We start from the raw sequence: 25,276 nt of genomic DNA, 5'->3' as shown, positions 1-25,276 counted from the left end.
CATCTTTCTTCAGCCCCATTACCGGTCTACACTGCGAGTATTCATGGACAAAAAGGACACTGGTTTTAATTTGGGATGATCCCAATGCTATGCTGTCTGAATATGAGGTGCAGGTGAATGGATACAGCCCCAAAATCATCAATGAAACCAGGTATCAGATTGATCCTGTATCAGCTGAGCAGTATGACATCAATGTTACATCAATTACTGGAGGCACGAAAAGCAAACCAGTATCAATCACATGTGAAACCAAATTTAGAGGTAAGACCGAACAGGGCTGGGGTTCATTAATGTCTAACTTTGTCAGATTTATGTTAGATGTCAATCAAATCAGTTTAATTTTAAGTCTTAAGTTATATGCACAGCTGGTTTTCTTTTGTAGTTTTAGGCAATAATGCAATCTTTTACCTGTAAATTCATTGTAGGATCAGCAGTGGGTGTTGTCATCGTCCTATTTATAATATGTATGTTTGTTGGCCGTGAAATCTGCACCAGACCTAGCAAGAGGTTTGTATGTTTAATTGGTAAATTTATTAATATGTACTTCAAATGAGTTACACATGAAACGTGTGCATGTAAGAGATTAAAATCAGATGATTGTGATATTCTGAAATGTTTATAGTCTATAAGTTTGAAGAATTTTTATACTAAAATGTAGCCTACATATTATTTTAATTATTTATTTCAAGTTAATTTTTCGAATGCACTATATTGTTCGCTTTGATTCCCAGCAGGTCCTCAGGGGAACTGGTAGGCCAAACTAAGCATACTAACCAGAATATGGACCGGATTTATATAAACACTTGTGCTGTAAACATACAAGAAAATCAGAATCCACAATCAGATTTTATAGACATTTCGACTTTGGGGAATCATCATTATCAAGCTCTAGATGTGACAATGCGTGAACATGCACCTTATGAGATCTGCCACTCATCTCAGAAAGTCAAGAGAGCCTCAGATGCCTTTGAAATTTATGAGAATAACTTATGAAGAGAAATTAACTGGTTTACTTAAATTTTTCTTATAACTTTGCTTTGATTATTATTAAATAAGTCATGGAGTCATCATGTATAATACGCAGTGTGTTTGTTTTTGAGAATGCTTGCTAACAAAATAAGACTATTAGTATGCTACACTAATTATATTTATGACCTTATTATGATTTATATGTCCTTACATGTGCATGACATTCATTTATTATTTTTTTATTTCAGTCTTGTGTAAAAACATCTGGTTACTACTTTCAGTTTATTTACATTTATACCATATGGAGTTTGTTTTATTAATATTAAGCTAGCTTTCTTTTTTTATATATGTAGCCTATATGTATACATATGACCACAAAACCAGTTGTAAGTCGTATGGGTATATTTGTGGAAAAAACAAAAACATTGCATTGGTCAACCTAGCAAGATACATACATATATTCCGTTTTAAAAAATGTTTAAAAAATGTTTATTATTATGATGTTATCATGTTTTTATTGTGTTTTATATCGCTTCTTTGCTGTATTTTTTCATTATAAAGCTTTTAATCAAAACAAATCAACTGCCGTTGATGATGAATTGCATCAAAAAACAAGATTTTAGAAAAAAAATGTATATAAATATATAATATTTTTATCACAAAATTTTTAAATGCTTTAAATACAAGCGCAGTTTTTTTTATCATTTTATTTTTTTATGTATACTTTTTCTGTAACATTAATTGAAGCCGTCTTAACCGGCTTGTCTCATTGGTTCAAAGAAGTGTGACGTGTCACGTGATTAAATCACATGACTCGTCTCGCTCTTGACAGACGCGGAAGTGGAAATAAAACCACTGCGGAATAAAAGTGTTTATATAGATATTTATGAAAATGAGCGACGAATATTATCTTGAGCTCAGCGAAAATCCTGTGCAGTTTGAAAACGCGTCAAGCGTCAACAATGTGTTTTTCGACGAGGCTAATAAACAGGTGAGAACACATTTACACTGTAACATTAACGTTACAAGAAGCTTTATAACAGTTGTGTCTTAAAACTTGATATGCTGTTTATGTAGACGATATGTCTGGGTAGCATAGTAGCTTTCAAACGTGTGTATTATATGCACTAAATATCATAGCAAAGTCCATAACAAAATTCCTTTACGCTGTGTTTTGAGATTTGAGTAGCATCCCTCCAATATTAGAAGTCAATACATTTCAAGTAAGTTAGAGACCCACATGCACCATTTAGTTCTTATTAAAACCAATACAGTTCCCATTATAACCATTACATTCATTATAATTTCGCCATCTTGAAGAACCCAGTTCATATCCTGATGTTTATTATTGCGTCTGTATGTAGTTTTTTTGACTGTTACAGTTTCATGTTATTGCAGGTGTTTGCCGTGCGGTCCGGTGGAGCCACAGGTGTTGTGGTTAAAGGACCTGATGACAGCAACTCGGTGGCTTTCAGGTATGTCTGATGTTATTTAATTGTAATATGCCTCTGTGAACACAGTCATAGTTGTTGCATTGAAAACAAACTTGTTTCCCATTGTCTGATTGATGGATCCTGAATTGTTTCACAGAATGGATGACAAAGGTGAAGTGAAGTGTATCAAATTCTCATTGGGGAACAAGATCTTAGCTGTGCAGCGCACTTCAAAATCGGTTGTAAGTAGCATCTGTGATTGATATAAGAAATAATGTATGAGAGTCTTTGCTTCATTGTGATTGGGTCAAGGCAAGACGTTCAGTTGTGATTTATTCACGATACAGCACAGCTTTGAGTACATTATTGGTTTTATAAAACGGTTATTAGACAATACAAATATTAAAGCAAATATTAAGCAACTTTCATGAAGTAAAATCACTAAATGTCTTCCTTCCGCTGGAAAAAATTGTCCCTGACTGACTGTGAATTGAATGTTTCACATTGTATACGTGGCTAAGGGTGCTGTGCAGTGACACACAGAATTACCTGTGCTTTGTTGTAAATAAATCACAGCTATTGACCAATCAGAATCAAGGACTGGAACTAACCGTTTTATAAATTGCAATGGTTTTACAAAGCATTTTTTCATTTATAGGATTTCAAAAATTTCATTCCTGATTATCCACACTTGGAATTCTCCCATGAATGCAAGGTATATCCCTAAACAAATATCAACTTGGGTACCTATCCCAAATGGTGTATGGGAATTTCACTATACCATTTTGTTATATTACCCTCAGACAAAGAATGCCAGTATTCTCGGGTTTTGTTGGACAAACTGGAATGAGATTGTGTTTGTCACGGACCAGGGTATTGAATTTTATCAGGTATGTTGACCCTGTTATCAAATTAAAACCCTTAATTTGTTAAACCCAACTAAAGTAATTATTGGGATTTGTTTTTTTACATAAAATCATCGTACATAATAATGTAAAGAACATTCAGTGAAAATATAACTTTGAGATCTTTAATATTGACTGAGTAAGGTCATGTCAAAGATTGAAATCAAACTTTGATGCTCCTAATTTCATCATTAGCTTAAAAGACCTGGATTTCAAAGACAGGGTCAAATTTTTTTGTGTTTTAGAAAGCAAACAGACTAATTTTCTTTATCTCTGGTTCAGGTACTACCTGATAAGCGGACTCTAAAGCTTTTAAAGAGCCAGAACATCAATGTAAACTGGTACATGTATTGTCCAGAAACAGCTGTGCTTCTCCTCTCCACCACTGTACAGGGCAACGTAATACAGCCTTTTGCTTTTAAGGTGAGTTTAATGGAGATGTGTAGGGATGACGTATTTTTGAGGACCAACCCGGAAGTTACAGTAGCTAACTTTTTGCAACAAATACGTCGTGCGAACCACAAAAGGTTATGATACTTACACATTTTGTCCATCAGGATCATCTTCATAAATAAACAAAAAAATTAAAAGTGCGTTTGCTAGAAATGAAAAATTAATCTTAGGCTATAGACGGTTTCAGCAGTAACAACATAAACAAGCGGCTGTCGCGGTCCGCACGTAACTTCCGGTAAACTCCGCTAATGAAAAATAACCACAAAGTACTTATAATGTAGTTTATTTATATAACAAGCAAAAAAAAAAAAACATAGATTACCTAGGAATCCAAAACATTTGTTATTTTCAACGAGACATTTGTTCAAGAGATCAGTATAGCAACTTGTCATACCATTAAAAAAACGAAACCGGAAGTAACGTTCGGATCCAGACGTGTATCACTTGCGTCCGATGAAACCGTCTATAAGCGAACTACATAACAGTCACTCAACTCCTATCTCATCAACACCAAACTCCTGGCAACTCTTTCAACATTTATTAAAAACATTTAAAAGCATGTATCCTGATAAGGAAATACTTTGTGGATGAATCATTTTCTTCTCTGTCTGTAGTCCCAACTTGTTAGCAACTGCCTTTTTAGTGAAAAAACTTTAAAAAAAATCACAAGTTCAAAAACGATCTATCCATCCATCAGTTTATCTGTCCGTCCATCAGTCTATATGTCTATCTGTCTGTTTATCTATCCAACAGTCTATCTGTCTATCTATCCATCAGTCTATCTGTCTGTCTATCTATCTATCCGTCTGTCTATCTGTCCATCCATCTGTCTGTCAGTCTATCCATCAATTAGTCTATCTATTCATCAGTCTATATGTCTCTCTGTCTGTTTATCTATCCATCTGTCTGTCTGTCTGTCTGTCAGTCTATCTATCTATCTATCTATCTATCAGTCTATCTGTCTGTCTGTGTGTTCGTTTATCTATCCATCAGTCTGTCTGTTTATCTGTCCATCAGTCTATCTATCCATCAGTATATACAGTCTTGTTCAAAATAATAGCAGTACAATGTGACTAACCAGAATGATCAAGGTTTTTAGTATATTTTTTATTGCTACGTGGCAAACAAGTTACCAGTAGGTTCAGTAGATTCTCAGAAAACAAACAAGACCCAGCATTCATGATATGCACGCTCTTAAGGCTGTGCAATTGGGCAATTAGTTGAAAGGGGTGTGTTCAAAAAAATAGCAGTGTCTACCTTTGACTGTACAAACTCAAAAATATTTTGTACAAAAATTTTTTTTTCTGGGATTTAGCAATCCTGTGAATCACTAAACTAATATTTAGTTGTATGACCACAGTTTTTTAAAACTGCTTGACATCTGTGTGGCATGGAGTCAACCAACTTGTGGTACCTCTCAGCTGTTATTCCACTCCATGATTTTTTAACAACATTCCACAATTCATTCACATTTCTTGGTTTTGCTTCAGAAACAACATTTTTGATATCACCCCACAAGTTCTCAATTGGATTAAGGTCTGGAGATTGGGCTGGCCACTCCATAACATTAATTTTGTTGGTTTGGAACCAAGACTTTGCCCGTTTACTAGTGTGTTTTGGGTCATTGTCTTGTTGAAACAACCATTTCAAGGGCATGTCCTCTTCAGCATAGGGCAACATGACCTCTTCAAGTATTTTAACATATGCAAACTGATCCATGATCCCTGGTATGCGATAAATAGGCCCAACACCATAGTAGCAGAAACATGCCCATATCATGCTCCATGCTTCACTGTCTTTACTGTGGCTTGAATTCAGAGTTTGGGGGTCGTCTCACAAACTGCCTGTGGCCCTTGGACCCAAAAAGAACAATTTTACTCTCATCAGTCCACAAAATGTTCCTCTATTTCTCTTTAGGCCAGTTGATGTGTTCTTTGGCAAATTGTAACCTCTTCTGCACATGCCTTTTTTTAACAGAGGGACTTTGCGGGGGATTCTTGAAAATAGATTAGCTTCACACAGACGTCTTCTAACTGTCACAGTACTTACAGGTAACTCCAGACTGTCTTTGATCATCCTGGAGGTGATCATTGGCTGAGCCTTTGCCATTCTGGTTATTCTTCTATCCATTTTGATGGTTGTCTTCCGTTTTCTTCCACGTCTCTCTGGTTTTGCTCTCCATTTTAAGGCATTGGAGATCATTTTAGCTGAACAGCCTATCATTTTTTGCAACTCTTTATAGGTTTTCCCCTCTCCAATCAACTTTTTAATCAAAGTACGCTGTTCTTCTGAACATTGGCCCTCATTTATCATTCTTGCGTAGAAACGGGCGTATATGTTGGCGTAAGATTATGCTTACACTCCTCTCACCGCCTGATTTATGAAACTGTGCGTCCCGTTGATATTCAGGTGTACGCAATATCTGCCCTTCATAAATGCCGCGGCCGAAAACGAGCGTCATTAGAATAACAAGCCCATATAAATTCAAGTCTCCGCCTCTCCCACGCCCTCATTTTACGCCATTGACACACGAAAGACGGCAAAGAAGAGAATCCGGGGAAGTGAAAAGAAACAAAATTGTTTTATTTGGCAGTTTAAAGAGTGGGATTAAAGACACATTATTGGATGACAATTTGTAATATTCTTCTTATTATTTTTATTATTAATTGATATTTAGAAGAATAATTATTTATTATTATTATTATTTACTGTTGCCTACATCTAAATTCTATGTCTGCTTAATGGTTCAGTTAATTTTTTTTATATAATATTTTAAAATGATGTAGTAACTTTTGTAGTGTGTTGTTCTGTATTTACATACAGTTGTTTGTTAGCTGTATCTTAGATCCAGTTTGATACGGAGCTCCGGATATAATTCAAATTAACAATTTGTTTCCCTGACATCCACATGTTTTAGCTAAGCTAATTCATAATTTGAAGTAATAATATTTGTAATAGTAATTACGAAATATTCTAAATATTATAATAATTAATTCCAAGGAACAAACTGTTGAATATTGGGAACAAATTCTAAATTTATGGCCATACTTTAGACTAAATAAGAAAAAGAAGTGTCCATAGCATAAAAAATTATTCGTGGCCATAATTTTGTCCGCATGTCATCATGATCGGATTTACGGCTCCATTCAACACAAGCATTTTACCTTACCTCATCTGTATTTATTTATCATCGAATGGTACGTAACTAGCTTACCTTTTATTGCATTACCATGTTTTCGTAGCACATCCTTGTGCTTTCTTGCAATGTGCCGCTTCAGATTCCAGGATGAATATTTGCTAACTCTTTACAGTCTCTCCGCAGTCCCTTTCAATTTTTTCTTCCTGCTCAATCTTAACTTTGATTTTTACTTTACATTTATGTATAAGGCTTGAATTCCATAACTTATTGCTAGACGTTTTTACAAATTCTCGAACTAGCAAATTATTAAAGGGCGTTCTGGGTTCAACGAGCGGTGCTGAGGGAGCGGAATTTTCGGAAAGGCGCTTTGATGGTAATATTACCGCACCGCTCAACTCTCCGCTCCCACTAAGCTCCGTTCACATGCTCGCTCTGAAACATCAGGTAAAGCGCACAGGCTCTCAACTGAAGGAATACATATGCATACAAATCAAATGCTTTGGTAAAGTCTCACAAATTAAACATTGAACATTGTTGCATAAAAATAAACACTGAAGTTTATAATTACTATGTTTTTTACAGTGGGTCATAATATATCATATATTTTAGTTTGTCAGTACGTTTTGTGGTGTTAGGAAGTTTTTGCGCATTTCTGCACTAACTCAAAATGTGCGTACACCACCTCCTGAGCAGGCGTAGGATTTGAGCGTGCCGTACGCCAACGTCCATATTGATAAATCTCAAAGTCACCGTGGTTTTGGGTGTACGCCAGGTGTACGCTGGAATTTTGGTGTACGCACTTTTGATAAATGAGGGCCATTGTCTTGAACGACCCATTTTCCTCAGCTTTCAAATGCATGTTCAACAAGTGTTGGCTTCATCCTTAAATAGGGGCCACCTGATTCACACCTGTTTCTTCACAAAATTGATGACCTCAGTGATTGAATGCCACACTGCTATTTTTTTGAACACACCCCTTTCAACTAATTCAACTAATTGCCCAATTGCACAGCCTTAAGAGCGTGCATATCATGAATGCTGGGTCTCATTTGTTTTCTGAGAATCTACTGAACCTACTGGTAACTTGTTTGCCACGTAGCAATAAAAAATATACTAAAAACCTTGATTATTCTGGTTAGTCACATTGTACTGCTATTATTTTGAACAAGACTGTATGTCTGTCGGTCCGTTTATCTGTCCATCAGTCTATCTATCCATCTTTCTGTCTGTCTGTTTATCTGTCCATCAGTCTATCTGTCCATCAGTATATATGTCTGTCTGTCCGTTTATCTTTCCAACAGTCTGTCTATCTACCCATACGTCTGTCTGTCCATCAGTCTATCTATCTATCCATCTGTCTGTCTTTTTATCTGTCCATCAGTCTATCTATCCATCAGTATATATGTCTGTCTGTCTGTTTATCTAATCCAACAGTCTGTCTATCTATCCATACGTCTGTCTGTCCATCAGTCTATCTATCCATCTGTCTGTCTGTTTATCTGTCCATCAGTCTATCTATCCATCAGTATATATGTCTGTCTGTCCGTTTATCTATCCAACAGTCTGTCTATCTATCCATCAGTCTATCTATCCCTCGGTCTGTCTCTTTATCTGTCCATCAGTCTATCTATCCATCAGTATATATGTCTGTCTGTCCCTTTATCTATCCAACAATATGTCTATCTATCCATAAGTCTGTCTGTCCATCAGTCTATCTATCCATCTGTCTGTCTGTCTATCTGTCCATCAGTCTTTCTATCCATCAGTATATATGTCTGTCTGTCCGTTTATCTATCCAACAGTCTGTCTATCTATCCATAAGTCTGTCTGTCCATCAGTCTATCTATCCATCTGTCTGTCTGTTTATCTGTCCATCAGTCTTTCTATCCATCAGTATATATGTCTGTCTGTCCGTTTATCTATCCAACAGTCTGTCTATCTATCCATAAGTCTGTCTGTCCATCAGTCCATCTATCCATCTGTCTGTCTGTTTATCTGTCCATTAGTCTATCTATCCATCAGTATATATGTCTGTCTGTCCGTTTATCTATCCAACAGTCTGTCTGTCCATCAGTCTATCTATCCATCTGTCTGTCCGTTTATCTATACAACAGTCTGTCTATCTATCCATAAGTCTATCTATCCATCAGTCTATCTATCCCTCGGTCTGTCTCTTTATCTGTCCATCAGTCTATCTATCCATCAGTATATATGTCTGTCTGTCCCTTTATCTATCCAACAATATGTCTATCTATCCATAAGTCTGTCTGTCCATCAGTCTATCTATCCCTCGGTCTGTCTCTTTATCTGTCCATCAGTCTATCTATCCATCAGTATATATGTCTGTCTGTCCCTTTATCTATCCAACAATATGTCTATCTATCCATAAGTCTGTCTGTCCATCAGTCTATCTATCCATCTGTCTGTCTGTCTATCTGTCCATCAGTCTTTCTATCCATCAGTATATATGTCTGTCTGTCCGTTTATCTATCCAACAGTCTGTCTATCTATCCATAAGTCTGTCTGTCCATCAGTCTATCTATCCATCTGTCTGTCTGTTTATCTGTCCATCAGTCTTTCTATCCATCAGTATATATGTCTGTCTGTCCGTTTATCTATCCAACAGTCTGTCTATCTATCCATAAGTCTGTCTGTCCATCAGTCCATCTATCCATCTGTCTGTCTGTTTATCTGTCCATTAGTCTATCTATCCATCAGTATATATGTCTGTCTGTCCGTTTATCTATCCAACAGTCTGTCTGTCCATCAGTCTATCTATCCATCTGTCTGTCCGTTTATCTATCCAACAGTCTGTCTATCTATCCATAAGTCTGTCTGTCCATCAGTCTATCTATCCATCTGTCTGTCTGTTTATCTGTCCATTAGTCTATCTATCCATCAGTATATATGTCTGTCTGTCCGTTTATCTATCCAACAGTCTGTCTATCTATCCATAAGTCTGTCTGTCTATCAGTCTATCTATCCATCTGTCTGTCTGTTTATCTGTCCATCTATCATCTGTCTGTCTGTTTATCTGTCCATCAGTCTATCTATCCATCAGTATATATGTCTGTCTGTCCGTTTATCTATCCAACAGTCTGTCTATCTATCCATAAGTCTGTCTGTCCATCAGTCTATCTATCCATCTGTCTGTCTGTTTATCTGTCCATTAGTCTATCTATCCATCAGTATATATGTCTGTCTGTCCGTTTATCTATCCAACAGTCTGTCTATCTATCCATAAGTCTGTCTGTCTATCAGTCTATCTATCCATCTGTCTGTCTGTTTATCTGTCCATCTATCCATCTGTCTGTCTGTTTATCTGTCCATCAGTCTATCTATCCATCAGTATATATGTCTGTCTGTCCGTTTATCTATCCAACAGTCTGTCTATCTATCCATACGTCTGTCTGTCCATCAGTCTATCTATCCATCTGTCTGTCTGTTTATCTGTCCATCAGTCTATCTATCCATCAGTATATATGTCTGTCTGTCCGTTTATCTATCCAACAGTCTGTCTATCTATCCATCAGTCTATCTGTCCCTCTGTCTGTCTCTTTATCTGTCCATCAGTCTATCTATCCATCAGTATATATGTCTGTCTGTCCCTTTATCTATCCAACAATATGTCTATCTATCCATAAGTCTGTCTGTCCATCAGTCTATCTATCCATCTGTCTGTCTGTCTATCTGTCCATCAGTCTTTCTATCCATCAGTATATATGTCTGTCTGTCCGTTTATCTATCCAACAGTCTGTCTATCTATCCATAAGTCTGTCTGTCCATCAGTCTATCTATCCATCTGTCTGTCTGTTTATCTGTCCATCAGTCTTTCTATCCATCAGTATATATGTCTGTCTGTCCGTTTATCTATCCAACAGTCTGTCTATCTATCCATAAGTCTGTCTGTCCATCAGTCCATCTATCCATCTGTCTGTCTGTTTATCTGTCCATTAGTCTATCTATCCATCAGTATATATGTCTGTCTGTCCGTTTATCTATCCAACAGTCTGTCTGTCCATCAGTCTATCTATCCATCTGTCTGTCCGTTTATCTATCCAACAGTCTGTCTATCTATCCATAAGTCTGTCTGTCCATCAGTCTATCTATCCATCTGTCTGTCTGTTTATCTGTCCATTAGTCTATCTATCCATCAGTATATATGTCTGTCTGTCCGTTTATCTATCCAACAGTCTGTCTATCTATCCATAAGTCTGTCTGTCTATCAGTCTATCTATCCATCTGTCTGTCTGTTTATCTGTCCATCTATCATCTGTCTGTCTGTTTATCTGTCCATCAGTCTATCTATCCATCAGTATATATGTCTGTCTGTCCGTTTATCTATCCAACAGTCTGTCTATCTATCCATAAGTCTGTCTGTCCATCAGTCTATCTATCCATCTGTCTGTCTGTTTATCTGTCCATTAGTCTATCTATCCATCAGTATATATGTCTGTCTGTCCGTTTATCTATCCAACAGTCTGTCTATCTATCCATAAGTCTGTCTGTCTATCAGTCTATCTATCCATCTGTCTGTCTGTTTATCTGTCCATCTATCCATCTGTCTGTCTGTTTATCTGTCCATCAGTCTATCTATCCATCAGTATATATGTCTGTCTGTCCGTTTATCTATCCAACAGTCTGTCTATCTATCCATACGTCTGTCTGTCCATCAGTCTATCTATCCATCTGTCTGTCTGTTTATCTGTCCATCAGTCTATCTATCCATCAGTATATGTCTGTCTGTCCGTTTATCTATCCAACAGTCTGTCTATCTATCCATCAGTCTATCTGTCCCTCTGTCTGTCTCTTTATCTGTCCATCAGTCTATCTATCCATCAGTATATATGTCTGTCTGTCCCTTTATCTATCCAACAATATGTCTATCTATCCATAAGTCTGTCTGTCCATCAGTCTATCTATCCATCTGTCTGTCTGTCTATCTGTCCATCAGTCTTTCTATCCATCAGTATATATGTCTGTCTGTCCGTTTATCTATCCAACAGTCTGTCTATCTATCCATAAGTCTGTCTGTCCATCAGTCTATCTATCCATCTGTCTGTCTGTTTATCTGTCCATCAGTCTTTCTATCCATCAGTATATATGTCTGTCTGTCCGTTTATCTATCCAACAGTCTGTCTATCTATCCATAAGTCTGTCTGTCCATCAGTCCATCTATCCATCTGTCTGTCTGTTTATCTGTCCATTAGTCTATCTATCCATCAGTATATATGTCTGTCTGTCCGTTTATCTATCCAACAGTCTGTCTGTCCATCAGTCTATCTATCCATCTGTCTGTCCGTTTATCTATCCAACAGTCTGTCTATCTATCCATAAGTCTGTCTGTCCATCAGTCTATCTATCCATCTGTCTGTCTGTTTATCTGTCCATTAGTCTATCTATCCATCAGTATATATGTCTGTCTGTCCGTTTATCTATCCAACAGTCTGTCTATCTATCCATAAGTCTGTCTGTCTATCAGTCTATCTATCCATCTGTCTGTCTGTTTATCTGTCCATCTATCCATCTGTCTGTCTGTTTATCTGTCCATCAGTCTATCTATCCATCAGTATATATGTCTGTCTGTCCGTTTATCTATCCAACAGTCTGTCTATCTATCCATACGTCTGTCTGTCCATCAGTCTATCTATCCATCTGTCTGTCTGTTTATCTGTCCATCAGTCTATCTATCCATCAGTATATATGTCTGTCTGTCCGTTTATCTATTCAACAGTCTGTCTATCTATCCATCAGTCTATCTATCCCTGTGTCTGTCTCTTTATCTGTCCATCAGTCTATCTATCCATCAGTATATATGTCTGTCTGTCCCTTTATCTATCCAACAATATGTCTATCTATCCATAAGTCTGTCTGTCCATCAGTCTATCTATCCCTCTGTCTGTCTGTTTATCTGTCCATCAGTCTATCTATCCATCAGTATATATGTCTGTCTGTCCGTTTATCTATCCAACAGTCTGTCTATCTATCCATCAGTCTATCTATCCCTCTGTCTGTCTCTTTATCTGTCCATCAGTCTATCTATCCATCAGTATATATGTCTGTCTGTCCCTTTATCTATCCAACAATATGTCTATCTATCCATAAGTCTGTCTGTCCATCAGTCTATCTATCCATCTGTCTGTCTGTCTATCTGTCCATCAGTCTTTCTATCCATCAGTATATATGTCTGTCTGTCCGTTTATCTATCCAACAGTCTGTCTATCTATCCATAAGTCTGTCTGTCCATCAGTCTATCTATCCATCTGTCTCTCTGTTTATCTGTCCATCAGTCTTTCTATCCATCAGTATATATGTCTGTCTGTCCGTTTATCTATCCAACAGTCTGTCTATCTATCCATAAGTCTGTCTGTCCATCAGTCCATCTATCCATCTGTCTGTCTGTTTATCTGTCCATTAGTCTATCTATCCATCAGTATATATGTCTGTCTGTCCGTTTATCTATCCAACAGTCTGTCTGTCCATCAGTCTATCTATCCATCTGTCTGTCCGTTTATCTATCCAACAGTCTGTCTATCTATCCATAAGTCTGTCTGTCCATCAGTCTATCTATCCATCTGTCTGTCTGTTTATCTGTCCATTAGTCTATCTATCCATCAGTATATGGATAGATGTCTGTCTGTCCGTTTATCTATCCAACAGTCTGTCTATCTATCCATAAGTCTGTCTGTCTATCAGTCTATCTATCCATCTGTCTGTCTGTTTATCTGTCCATCTATCCATCTGTCTGTCTGTTTATCTGTCCATCAGTCTATCTATCCATCAGTATATATGTCTGTCTGTCCGTTTATCTATCCAACAGTCTGTCTGTCCACCAGTCTATCTATCCATCAGTCTATCTGTCTGTTTATCTATCCATCAGTATGTCTGTCTATCCATCATTCTATCCATCAGTCTGTCTGTCTATCAGTCTGTCTATCCATCAGTCTATCTGTCTGTCTTTTTGTTTGTCCGTCCGGCTGTCTGTGTATCTATCCATGTGTCTGTCTGTATGCCTATCAGTCTTCTATCTATCTGTCTGTCTGTCTGTGAGTCTTGTCTGTGAGTCTTGTCTGTCTGTCTATCAAAACAACCCATTGACCTCTCAATGAGAAAACCGGATATGTTAAAATGCTAACTTATTTCTGGGTTTGGCCTACAATAATGCGTCATCCCTGCAGCTCTCTATGTCTTTCGTTTTTATTGAACTTAATATTTTTCACACTTTGATTTGTTAAATCATTGCAACGTATGAATGCTTTGTAAGCATGCTGTACTCCAGTAAATACATTGTAAAAAAGCAGAATTGTATTCATATTTTTATTATTATTATTATACATCAAACTTTTGATATTATTAATGACACTTTCATAATAAACAATGATGCATCATGTTCGAATAGACTTTTCTTTGCAAACCTCATTTAATGGGCTTGAATAGTTTTGTCCACTAGGGGGCAGCAGTGAACCAACTCAAGGTAAAGCAAAGTCAATAGACCCTTTTACAGCTCACGTGATCAAATAGCCTGCGCGCGCATTCGGGCAACGTAAGTGGTGTTATTCCCCATTGGTTCTAACGTGGTAGCAACTCAGAAAGTTTATTAAAAGCGTTTGGTTGCACTAATATAATATACTAATATACGTATATATGTATCTGGCAACTTTATTTTTGGCCATCTGCTAACGTCTTTTATCCACTCCACTATACTACACGGATCTGGTAGCTGTAGTGAAAATGTTGATAAAGTCAATTTTTTTAAAATAACTTACTGTTTGTGTTGCTTCACTGTTGATTCTTACGATACTTCCGTTGCCTAAATGCGCGCGCATACGCTGCCACGTCATCATTGTGTACAAACAGTAAAAGGGTCAATAGCATGAAGGCATAGTCATTATCCATATTCATATTTTTCTCTAGACTGCAACTATGTCAAAGATGTCCAAGTTTGAGATCGAGCTCCCAGCGGTTCCCAAACCAGCCAAACTCAGCCTCTCTGAACGAGACATCGCCGTGGCCACAATGTAAGACGTTTTATATAAGCAAAATAATGTTTCCTCTATAATCTGATTTTATATTATTATCTTGAAAATGACAAATGAGATATTGGGTTTTGAAAAAAATATTATGGGTGCATAACTAATTTGAAGTCTGATTGGTTGTACGCTCTTTGTAGTTACGATGAGCTGTATGTGATGTATCTGAAACATCACTCCAGAAGCACTAACAGTCCAGGAGCAGAAGTAGTCCTCTATCATTTACCACGGTAAGTATCCAGCAGTCCTGTACAGATTCATTCATGATTTATTCTGCAAAACATGCTCAAGAAATTATTTATTTGCTTAAAATATGATTCACCGTACATGCCATTATCTGAATTGTAGAGAGGGCATCTGCAAGAAGACTCACTTACTTAAACTAAACACTACAGGAAAGTTTGCCCTGAATGTGGTGGATAATCTAGTTGTTGTGCACCACCAGAGCACTCAGGTACTATAAAGTATAAGTTAACTTTAGGTGTAGTATACAGAATTCATTTGTTACTAAAAGCGATTTTTGGTGTCTTTTCCCATGTAGACGTCCCTCATCTTTGACATTAAACTGAGAGAATCAGATGGTCCTATCAACGCTCATCAGCCTGTGCTTCCTGCTCGATCCATCCACCCATACAAGATCCCCCTAACAGGTCACGTCACCGTACTTTTTTATAAATCATTCAAAAGGTTCAACAACCTGCTGTTTGTCTATGGCAACTACTGCACATTGTCTATGTGACGTCTCTGAAAATGTATAAGTGGTTTATTTGGATTCTTGTTATAGGACCCGCGGCTGCTCCGAGTCAAGTCCCGGTGCCCTGTGAACTGTGTATCCTCCCAGACAAAACAAATACCAACTAAGATTTGAAATAGACAATATTTGCTAAAATTTTCCTTAATTTCAAAGACTCATCATCTTGGAGCGTCTTTCAACCGGACATCATAATCAGCGCCAGCGAAGGTACAAGTCGCAGATGTAATATAAAATAAGTGTGTGCTTAAAATAAATACGGCATTGATCTTCTGCTGTGTGCATCAGGATATCTGTGGTACCTTCAGGTGAAACTTCAGCCCACGTTGAACCTCCTGCAGGATAAAGGCAAACTTATGGACTTCCTGTTACGGAGACGAGACTGTAAAATGGTTATTCTGTCCGTGTGCTCACAAAGTAAGAGACTTTATAATCAACACCATATCAATATCAGCATTTAAATCATAGCAAGGCCACATGGATACAGACTGTATGTTATGTATTATAATGATGCTAATATTGAATGAATGGTTTGTTTATTAGTGTTGGTAGGTGGAGGTGATAAAGGAAACCTGTCTGTGGTGGCCACCGTGTTTGATAAACTCAATCAAGTATACAAAGAGTACCTGGACGCAGAGCAAGCATATACTACAGTCAGTATGAGTTCATTTACTGTTTGTTATTATGAATACATATATCACTGTTCCGTTACTGTTGATGTTTTTGTACATTCAAGAGTATTTGATGTTACATACTGTTTGTTTAACATTGTTCATAAGTTATTATGGTAATATTTGGTCCCTAGGCAATGGAATCCGGGCCCAGTCGCTCCAGCACGTCCTATAAAAGACCCGTGCGGACCCAGGCGGTTATAGACCAGTCAGACATGTACACACACGTACTGTCCGACTTTACGGAGAGAAAGGCAAGCAAGAGTTAATTTACTTCTTTAACAATCACAGTGGGTACTGAATTAGGTGAAGTACCTACTCATTGACTATTAAAACTGTACGTTTTATATATATACTGTAGTATAAATATGGGTAGTGCGAATGAAATTCAGACATACTACATCGGCCGTGTTGATACAACAAGTGACCCGTTAACTTGAATGATGTTAACAAATGCAATTTAACCATAAGGAACAACTGTTTTCCTTATGTATTTACATTTGAATATATTCATTTTTCACCAATTTGACAAAGTATATTCCTTCTTCTTTGTGGCTCGTAGGATAGTAAAGTGTCCACCGAACAGAAAGCAGGGGGTCATCTGGGTACTTTTTGCCCCTACTGTTTTTACCAGTACTATAAAATTCTGACATACTACTCACCTCACCTACTAATTTACGCTTACTATATTTTATGGAAGTAGGCAATTTTAGATGCACAGAATGACTGATTTTCTGTGTATTTTCCAGGAATACATTATTTAAATGCACATTTTTTTAAAGTTTATTTTTACAAATAAAGTGTTTACATTCACAATCAATGCATTTGCATTAGCAAAAACTGCATTTAAAATTGCAAAAACTGTGCTTACATTTACAATCAATTGGTCTCATTCACTAAGCATGCGTACGGACACATTTGTTCGTAAAATCACTCGTAAAATGTGCGTGCGAGCGTTTTAACTTACAAATCATAATTCAACAAAAACTTTCGTACTAAAATGTATTTTAAATGTATGCAAAAATGTAAGAGCAACTTACACCACACATACGCAACAATTATAAACAAGGAAAAAATATATAACACAGATATGTTATAGGGTTCTTTTTCCTTTTTCATGATTATTGCGCATGTGTGGTTTAAGTTGTTCTTACGTTTTTGCATACATTTTAAATAAATTTAAGTATGAAAGTTTTTGTTGAATCAAGATTTGTAAGTTAAAAAGTCTGCACATTTTGCGTTTACATCCGCAAATAATGCATTTACATCCGCAAATAATGCGTTTACATCCGCAAATAATGCGTTTATATCCGCAAATAATGTGTTTACAAATAATGCATTTTCGTTTACAATCAATGCGTTTACATTTGCAAATGATGTGTTTACATTTGCAAATAATGCGTTCACAAATAATGCATTTTTGTTTAAAATGAATGCGTTTACATTCGCAAATGATAAATTTACATTCGCAAAAAATGCATTTACATTCGCAAAAAATGCGTTTGCAAATAATGCGTTCACAAATAATGCATTTTTGTTTACAATTAATGCATTTTCGTTTAAAATGAATGCGTTTACATTCGTAAATGATACATTTACATTCGCAAAAAATGCGTTTACATTTGCAAATAATGCATTTTTGTTTACAATTAATGCATTTTCGTTTAAAATGAATGCGTTTACATTCGCAAATGATACATTTACATTCGCAAAAAATGCGTTTACATTCGCAAAAATTGCATTTACATTTGCAAATAATGCGTTCACAAATAATGCATTTTTGTTTACAATTAATGCATTTTCTTTTAAAATGAATGCATTTACATTTGCAAAAAAATGCGTTTACATTCGCAAAAAATGCGTTTACATTTGCAAATAATGCATTTTTGTTTACAATTAATGCATTTTCTTTTAAAATGAATGCATTTACATTTGCAAAAAATGCGTTTACATTCGCAAAAAATGCTTTTACATTCGCAAAAAATGCTTTTACATTTGCAAAAAATGCGTTCACAAATAATGAATTTTTGTTTACAATTAATGCATTTTCTTTTAAAATGAATGCATTTACATTCGCAAAGAATGCGTTTACATGACCAAATAATGCGTTAACATACGCAAAGAAAGTGTTTACATTCCCAAATAATGTGTTTACATTCACAAATAATTTGTTTGTACATTAACAAATAATGCCTTTACGTTTACAATCAGTGCGTTTATATTTAGAAATATTGCGTTAACGTATATAAAATAATGCGTTTTTACATTAACAATTTAATGCGCTTACGTTCGCTATCAATGCTTTTTACATTCGCAAACAATGCGTTTAGCAATTACAAAAAGTGCATTTAACATTCATAAATGATACATTTACTTTCAGTTTAGGAAAAAGCTAATGTTATTTTTTAATATCTAACTCTATGAATTGTCATCTTTGAACAGGGTGTGAATCATAAGTTTATCATCGCAGTTCTCATGGAGTACATTCGATCCCTAAACCAGTTTCAAATCCCTGTCCAGGTATGATATCAAACACTTACATATTATTGCTGTGTGTACAGATATTTACAATCATCCTTAACTGTACTGAGAATATAAATCTTTGTGTTGTTGTTGCACTGTCTTTTGTCTGGCACTGATTGCAATAGGTTACACACATGCATTTTCTGTGGCTTTGTTAAACTACTTTAAGTCCTGAGCTCTGGGTTGTTTTGCTGAATTGTTTTTTGGCAAGACTGATCAATAACCTAAAGTGTCTGCTTCTGTAAAACATATAACTTTTAAGGCATATAGATTTGTATGAGGCCACAGGCTTGTTAGGTGTTTTGCTATGTATTGCAGTTACTAGGATACGTTTTCCTTTTGAGGTGCTAAATACTCGTTGATCTGTGTTTGTGGCCTCCAGCGTAACTTCAAACAGCTGCACCCTTCAACACAACATTTTACAAACAACACATTGCATGTTAGTTGCGTAACATCAAAAAATATTATAGTATATAGAAAGTTATTTACAGTAAGGAATGTTAAGTACAGGTGCCGTCCCACTGAAATTACTTAAGGGGAATCTTGACAGCTCACAAAGGATGGGGTGGCAACCTGAATGCCACAATTGACCAATCAGAGTCAAGCATTTCACAAAATCTTATTACATTTTTTTTCCTTTCCAGCACTATTTGTATGAGCTGGTCATCAAAACGTTGGTCCATCACAATCTTTTCTACATGCTTCACCAGTTTCTTCAGTATCACGTCCTGAGCGACTCCAAACCATTGGTGAGATGCTTTACACTTCAGTGAAAATCATTTTGGACGACCTGTCTAGCCATGTTGAAACTTGTTTTTTGTTTTCTTTTTGATTTTTTTTTAATACTGTATATGTAATGTATGAATCTCACATTACTGATGTCGAGTGGTTCACATATGTTGTGTGGTTGCAGGCCTGTCTTCTTCTGTCTTTAGAGAGCACATATCCACCAGCTCACCAGCTTTCTCTGGATATGCTTAAGGTACATGAAATTTCAAATTTAGATGTGGTCATCCAGGTCATTTTAGCTTTTGTGTATCCAATGCTTTTTCTACTTGAATGAATTTTACTATTTTACTCACTTTCAAGCCATCCTAGGTGTTTATGACTTCTTTCTTATATTAACCTCCTAAGACCTGAGCTTTGGTTTAGCTTGCATTTTAGATTTCTTCCAGCTATTTGGGGTCAGGAGGAACCAATAAATATAATAACCAAATATTTTTATTTGAACATGCAGTGTAATTGTCCATGTTTATGTACAACAGGTTTCAGTTACACAGAATTAATTATTATGGTACAAACAACAAAAAATGTATTAGGATGTTAAATAATTTTCAGCGTTATAAGGGCATTGGATAGTGCCCCATTTGTATTTTTCCAAAAAGTGCATACATCCATCAAAAACGAATCCATACACGTAATAAATGTCTTCTGAAGCTATTTTTTGGTTTGGTCAGAGATCCGTCTTTTACCTGACCTCATGAACATGCATATGGCAGTAGTTTATACTGTAACGTTTGAAATATAAGTGTTTCCCTACAAAAACCCATCGCTTCACCTCGGGAGACATTTAAAGGATTACTCCACTTTCATAAAAAAAAAAATCCTGATAAATTACTCTCTCCTAGGTCATCCAAGATGTTTATGTCTTCCTTTTTTTTTTTTTTGTTGAAAATAAATATTTTTTGAGGAAAACATTCCAGGATTTTTCTCCATTTAGTGGACTTCAACAGTTTACAGTTTCAGTGCAGCTTTAAAGGGACAGTAAGTAGGGTTTAAAAAGGGTTTAATCAAATATCATGTCCTCGTTGGTGTCAAATGACCTCTGCCAGTGATCTGACTTTTCTTTGTAAGCTTAGAATTTCTTTACTTACATTAAACGGGTACTTCCAAGGAGGCTTCCATGTCGTTCCGTCATATTGATAAACTATAATAGCAGAGAGGGACAAAAAGCACTAGCCTACCAACGCGTTTCCACAACGCGTTTTCATTCAGAACACGTGAACCAGTTGAACCGGACAAGGAGATCAGTGAGTACATAACGGCTACCGTAGTTGCAACATGCATTTGGTAAAGCGAGGCGCTAGAGAGCACTGTTCGTTTGAATGCAAAATACAATTTCACCACTAGATGGGGTTAAATCCTACTTATTGTAATAATAATAATAATAATAAATTTAATTTATAATGCACTTTATATTTAGAAAAATCTCAAAGTGCTGTCCCTTTAAAGGGCTTTTAAACGATCCCAACCGAGGCATAAACATTTTTTTACTTTTAAACCACAACTTCTCATCTTACACTTAGCCGTGTGACGTGCCAGCGTCCCCTTATGTATTACGCAATCATGTCGAAAGGTCATGCGTTACATATGTGAAACTACCGCTCCAATGTTTACAAGTGTGGAGAAAGAGGACCGCACCGATGTTGTTGTATGTGGAATGATACTAATGAATTTCTTTGTGTCAGTTTATTGGTTAAAATGGTCCGCAATGTGGGTTTCACATGTAGCGTGTGACCTTTTCGACTTGATTACGTAATATGTCGCGCTGGTGTGTCACATGGTTACTGCAAGATGAGAAGTTGTGGTTTAAAAAAACTTTTTTTGTGAAAGTTTTTGATGATCATTTTGGTAGATAAAACCCTTATGCCTCATTTTGAGGCATTTGAAGCTGCACTGAGGCTGTAAAAAGTTAACTCTTTCCCCGCCATTGACGAGATATCTCGTCAATTAAGAGAAAACGCTTTCCCGCCAATGACGAGATTTTCCGTCTTTCCGCAATACCGCTATTATCCACCAGGTGGCGCCCTTCCGCAACTTTTTAAAACCGGAAGTATTGCCCTATGGCAAGCTGCTGCATGTCCATGTCTGTTTTAAAGATCGCTCTGAATGGGATCTCTATGAAAAGTCCGTCACAAAAATGAAATTATCTCTGCTTTTTGCTCAAAATATGGTGTTTTTGCAAAAACCTACCCATATTCAAAAGCTGATCACAAAAGAACCACTATAGGTAGGATGAAACGTTTTTTTTTGTTTGAAAGCAGAGGGTCTGTTCTTTCATTTGGTATATTGTATGTTTATATATTTAAAGAAGAACATTTTCTGGAAGGCATTAAACATTGGTGAAAATCATGAAAAACGCTGGTGCTGGTTGGCAACTTTTTTTAAAAACGCTGGCGGTGAAAGAGTTAAGGGCCACTAAAGTCCACGATATGGAGAAAAATCCTGGAATGTTTTCCTCAAAAAATTTCTTTTCGACTGAACAAAGAAAGATAAACATCCTGGATGACATTGAGGTGAGTAAATTATCTGGATTTTTTTGTAGTTTTTTTTTTTTTAGGTTTTTGTCCAAAAAATAGGCTGAAAAATAGGCGGTCGTCTTATATTCGCGATATAGACAAAATCACAGGGAAAACAGTAGAGGGCACCAACACGATAGATGTGTTTGATTAAAAGCAGATGGTTATTTTCTACCTATCTTCACAGTACCACAGTTACATACATACATGGGCCTACATAAGTATTGATTTTTTTGGAAAGGTTATTCATTTTTGTCACTCATTCATTGACAGAGTGCACTTTATTTTGTGACAAATTAATCCAAATATTTAATGAATGGTGTTAAAATGTTTTTCAATGAATTATCACTAAAATTTTCAAATAAAATGATTTTCTTTTTTCCACAAAATCTCTTTTACCCCAAAAAAATAAGTCTGGAAAATGGTGGGTTATCTTATATTTAGGGTCGTCTTATATTCGGGTATATACGGTATTCCTTTAAAGGTGCAGTGTGTACATTTTAGTGGTGAAGTGCTGGTGAATAGCAACCAACGGCTCAGTCCACTGCTTACCCCTCATTTTTAAATCACATAGAGAAGCTACGGTAGCCGCAAACGGTAAACATGTCATCGGAAACAACTTAGTAAAAAAAGTTTGTCCATTGAGGGCTTCTGTAGAAATATGGTGGCACAAAATGCCGACTTCCATGTTAGGGGACCCTCTATATATGTAGATAAAAACATCACATTCTAAGGTAATAAACACATTATGAAAGGTCTTTATACATCACTGATAATATAGCTTTGTATATTATTTTGCATTTCTGTCAAGAGATCCTTCTAAAAATTACACACTGCACCTGTAATACCTGTACGGATTGGTTTTTGATGGATGGGTTCGCTTTTTGGGAACATTAAAAATGGGGCACTATCCACTGCCATTATAAAGCTGTAAAGAGCCAGGACATTATTTAACACATTAAAACTCTTGATTTAGTTTGACTTAAATAATAAATTCATATACTCCTACAATAGGATAGCTTGTGGGTGAGTAAAATATTGGCTGTTTTCATTTTGGATGACCTATCCTTTTTTAATTCTTATGCCTTTGTCATTTTTACCATCTTGCACTTTTTTTCCCTATTGGTTATTGATGTAGCGACGTGTGTGTGTGTGTTTGACAGAGACTCTCCACAGCCAACGATGAGATCGTTGAGGTTCTTCTGTCCAAGCAGCAGGTTTTAGGAGCTCTGCGGTTCATTCGTAGCGTCGGAGGCCACGACAACGTATCCGCGCGGAAATTTCTAGATGCCGCACGGCAAACGAACGACGCAATGTTGTTTTATACAATTTTCCGCTTCTTTGAGCAGAGAAATATGAGATTACGTGGGAATCCCGGCTTTAACCAAGGTAGGTGCTAATGATACGAAGGTATTGAATAACTATATCATTTTTAGATAATACATAAGGCAGGTGTTTTACATAAAACCAGTACAGTACTACATGACCACATTTTAATTTTTAATGAATCATCATTATCTTACAGGAGAACACTGTGAGGAACACGTGGCTTACTTCAAACAAGTCTTTGGAGAGAGCGCTTTAATGAAACCAGCCGCTGTGTAGAAATGACCAAAGGTTGGCCAGGTTCTGTATAAAACTGATGAATGTAATGTAGTGGTTTGTGGTATTTCTGAATACTGAAAGCTTTTTTGAAGCTTAGATTGAGATCAGATCCTCTTTAAATAGATGGCTATGTCTCTGTCTGAATGGTGAAATTATGAAGTGTACATGAGGAAGGATAACCGTAGCAGTTACAGGTGTCAGAATGAATTACTAATATCATCCCATGTAAAGCAAACGCTGTGGTCACGTGCATCATAGCGCTTGATTTATTAATTCTTGACTTGTATGCAAATTATGTATATATTAAAAAAAGAAAAGAAATGTCTAACCTTTACAGTATGAATATATATACAATAAATATATGTTCATTTTGTCTAATCTACTTGGGAATGTTTGTAGATGGTGGGTGTTTATATGCACATCATAAGACACATTTAGACATTTTATTAACACTGCAATGTAACAAAGTATTCGTACAGAATTAAACCGTGTTTTTACATTCTTAAATTCCTATAGATGAGTGAGGGTAGAAGCAGAAAAATTGATTGACATATATACTGATGCTACATAAATTATTAATAACATACAACATTTATGCAGAGTTGAACAGTTTTTGGAAAGTTTTTTGCAGAGTGTTTTTTTCATAATTCATTGCGTTTAAAACCCAGTAGACAGGACTGACAGGCTGTGGCCCTTTTTCTTGACATTTAAAGTATATAAGTGCATACTTGGCCAAAAGTTTTATCAGGAATAGAAAACAAGCAGTCTGATTTGTTTAGAAAAATATAGAACGTTAAAAATTCATCATCAGAAAAAACTTAATGTTTAAATTGTGTTTTTCAAAAGGTCAGTTGTTGAATTATTAAAAGCAAATGTGTCGAATGGTGGCCGGTCATCTTAAAAAAAAATTTGTAACTTCATCAAGTGCAGCAGTGGTTCTCAAAGTGAGGGGTGGGCGTGAGATGGTGCCGGGGGGCCCCAGTTTTAGGACATAAAAAAAAAATTTAATTTATAGTGTAATTAAACCTCGGCATAAGGCTTTTAACCAACAGCACTACATTGTATAATTTTGGGGTGGTTCTCGGACAGGTACGTGTATTAGTCCTAGACTAAAATAAATGTAAGAGCTGTCCAAAATGAAAACAACTTGCACTGATATATCTTCAAATATATCAAGCCATTCGTTTTGCCTCAAAATGCACAAAAGTGATGTTTTTAGTAAGGCATTACTAAAGTTTTGTTAAAACTAGTTATATTTTCTAATTAAACTGAGGCCTAGTCCTGGCTTAAACTAATCCCTGTCTGGAAAATCACCCCAGTATGTTTTGTTTACTTCAAATCTAAGTTTGAGATGTGCAATCTGAAACACAAGGGGGGCACATGCCGAAAAAGTTTGAGAACCACTGCTGTACATTATGACCATGGTTAGCATTTATTTGCATTTATTTGCTTCATTTTATGTAGGTGCTTTGGACAACAGTGGCATAATAACAAACTG

At 36.3% G+C, this 25,276-nt stretch overlaps 1 protein-coding gene across 1 annotated transcript; it reads left to right on the top strand.

The window, feature by feature from the left end:
- Window positions 1-1,783: 1,783 nt before the first annotated feature.
- Window positions 1,784-24,156, top strand: rmc1 (regulator of MON1-CCZ1). Its single transcript, XM_065258588.1, has 20 exons — window positions 1,784-1,960; window positions 2,368-2,444; window positions 2,560-2,644; window positions 3,061-3,117; window positions 3,206-3,292; window positions 3,590-3,730; window positions 14,814-14,917; window positions 15,070-15,159; window positions 15,278-15,383; window positions 15,471-15,579; window positions 15,714-15,758; window positions 15,837-15,890; window positions 15,969-16,097; window positions 16,224-16,333; window positions 16,486-16,605; window positions 18,794-18,871; window positions 19,519-19,623; window positions 19,788-19,856; window positions 23,337-23,562; window positions 23,699-24,156. Exons 1-20 carry the CDS (start codon window positions 1,856-1,858, stop codon window positions 23,776-23,778), a joined length of 1,977 nt encoding a protein of 658 aa, XP_065114660.1. The 5' UTR covers window positions 1,784-1,855; the 3' UTR covers window positions 23,779-24,156.
- The last annotated feature ends 1,120 nt before the right edge of the window (window positions 24,157-25,276 follow it).

The sequence above is a fragment of the Paramisgurnus dabryanus genome, chromosome 22 (assembly GCF_030506205.2).
Source record: "Paramisgurnus dabryanus chromosome 22, PD_genome_1.1, whole genome shotgun sequence".
Taxonomy (NCBI): Eukaryota; Metazoa; Chordata; class Actinopteri; order Cypriniformes; family Cobitidae; genus Paramisgurnus; species Paramisgurnus dabryanus.
This window is presented reverse-complemented; position numbering and strand designations above follow the sequence as displayed.